This window comes from Naegleria gruberi (genome assembly GCF_000004985.1).
Source record: "Naegleria gruberi genomic scaffold NAEGRscaffold_217, whole genome shotgun sequence".
Classification (NCBI taxonomy): Eukaryota; Heterolobosea; class Eutetramitea; order Acrasida; family Naegleriidae; genus Naegleria; species Naegleria gruberi.
In genome coordinates, this window is record NW_003163124.1 from 8042 (window position 1) to 9105 (window position 1064).

Here is a 1064-nt window from a genome sequence, read left to right on the forward strand (position 1 = left end):
AAATAGATCAATGTTTTCAATGCAGTTTCGCTTAGTATTGTATCTTTTAATTTTTTAAATGTTCTTCTTTTACGTGTTAGTTCTCTGTTCGCTTTAGTTTTTGGTGTTCCAAAAAGGTGACCACAGCTGAATGAACTTTTCTTCAACTTAAAAAAATTATCAGAGACAGATGCTTGGTATCTTTTAAATCAGCACCCATCAAATCATTGTACATCTTTATTGATCATTAGCTGCTGATTATTTTTATTACTGTTTACAACATCATCATCATATCGGAATGGAGTTGTTAGTGGTAACTCTACTGAGAATAGCCCTCAAATTGGGGTTAATAGTAATTGATTTTGTATCATGCCTCTTTTATTCACCAGCATTATTATTACTCACATTGGCATTGGATATTTCACATAATTATGGAAGTAGAAAGCGTTTATACTCAGACTTTAATAATGGTGTATTGTTGATCTATTATTTAATGTTTCCAGTCATGTATCCGATCGTTACACTTGCAGTACCATCCATTGTTTTGTATCCAATATTTGCATTCTATGAAACTTATGCTCTTTACATTTCGGAAAATTCTACAGGTTTTTGGAGTATGATGATTTCATTGACAGTCACCTTCTTGTCCATGTTGGCCATGTCAATTAGAGCTTTCATTGTGTGGGATGACAAGATTGGAAGAAGCTATCGTAATAGTAATGTAGATATCTTCTCTGATTGGGGTGAATTCCAAATACGTTTGCCTAAACATTTATTTTCTATTGTAATGTTGGTAAATCCTGTCAGATTCATATACTTTTTAAAACAAGGATACAAATCTCAAACATTATCTGCATTTACTGATTTAATGGCTGATTATACTGTTAAAGCAGTGTTAGATTATTTATGCTTGCCATTTTGTGTATGTATTATTGTTTGACTTTTAAATATTTTAACTTGAATTATCAGTTATTGATTGCAGTTACCATGTGGAGAATTCCTCATATTTGGAGCCAAAAATGGACACACGAACTATTTTTCAGAAATGGATGCTATATTCTTATGGAAATACCAGCATATACTTG

At 31.7% G+C, this 1064-nt stretch overlaps 1 protein-coding gene across 1 annotated transcript in view; it reads left to right on the forward strand.

Moving 5' to 3' along the window:
• NAEGRDRAFT_76608 (uncharacterized protein) overlaps positions 1–901 on the forward strand; it is a gene marked incomplete at both ends in the record, with an annotated part of 5777 nt that extends 4876 nt beyond the window's left edge. The window contains one exon of the mRNA XM_002668433.1: positions 418–901. Coding sequence (XP_002668479.1) covers positions 418–901 — 484 coding nt within the window. The remainder of the gene's footprint in view (positions 1–417) is intronic.
• Positions 902–1064: the final 163 nt, after the last annotated feature.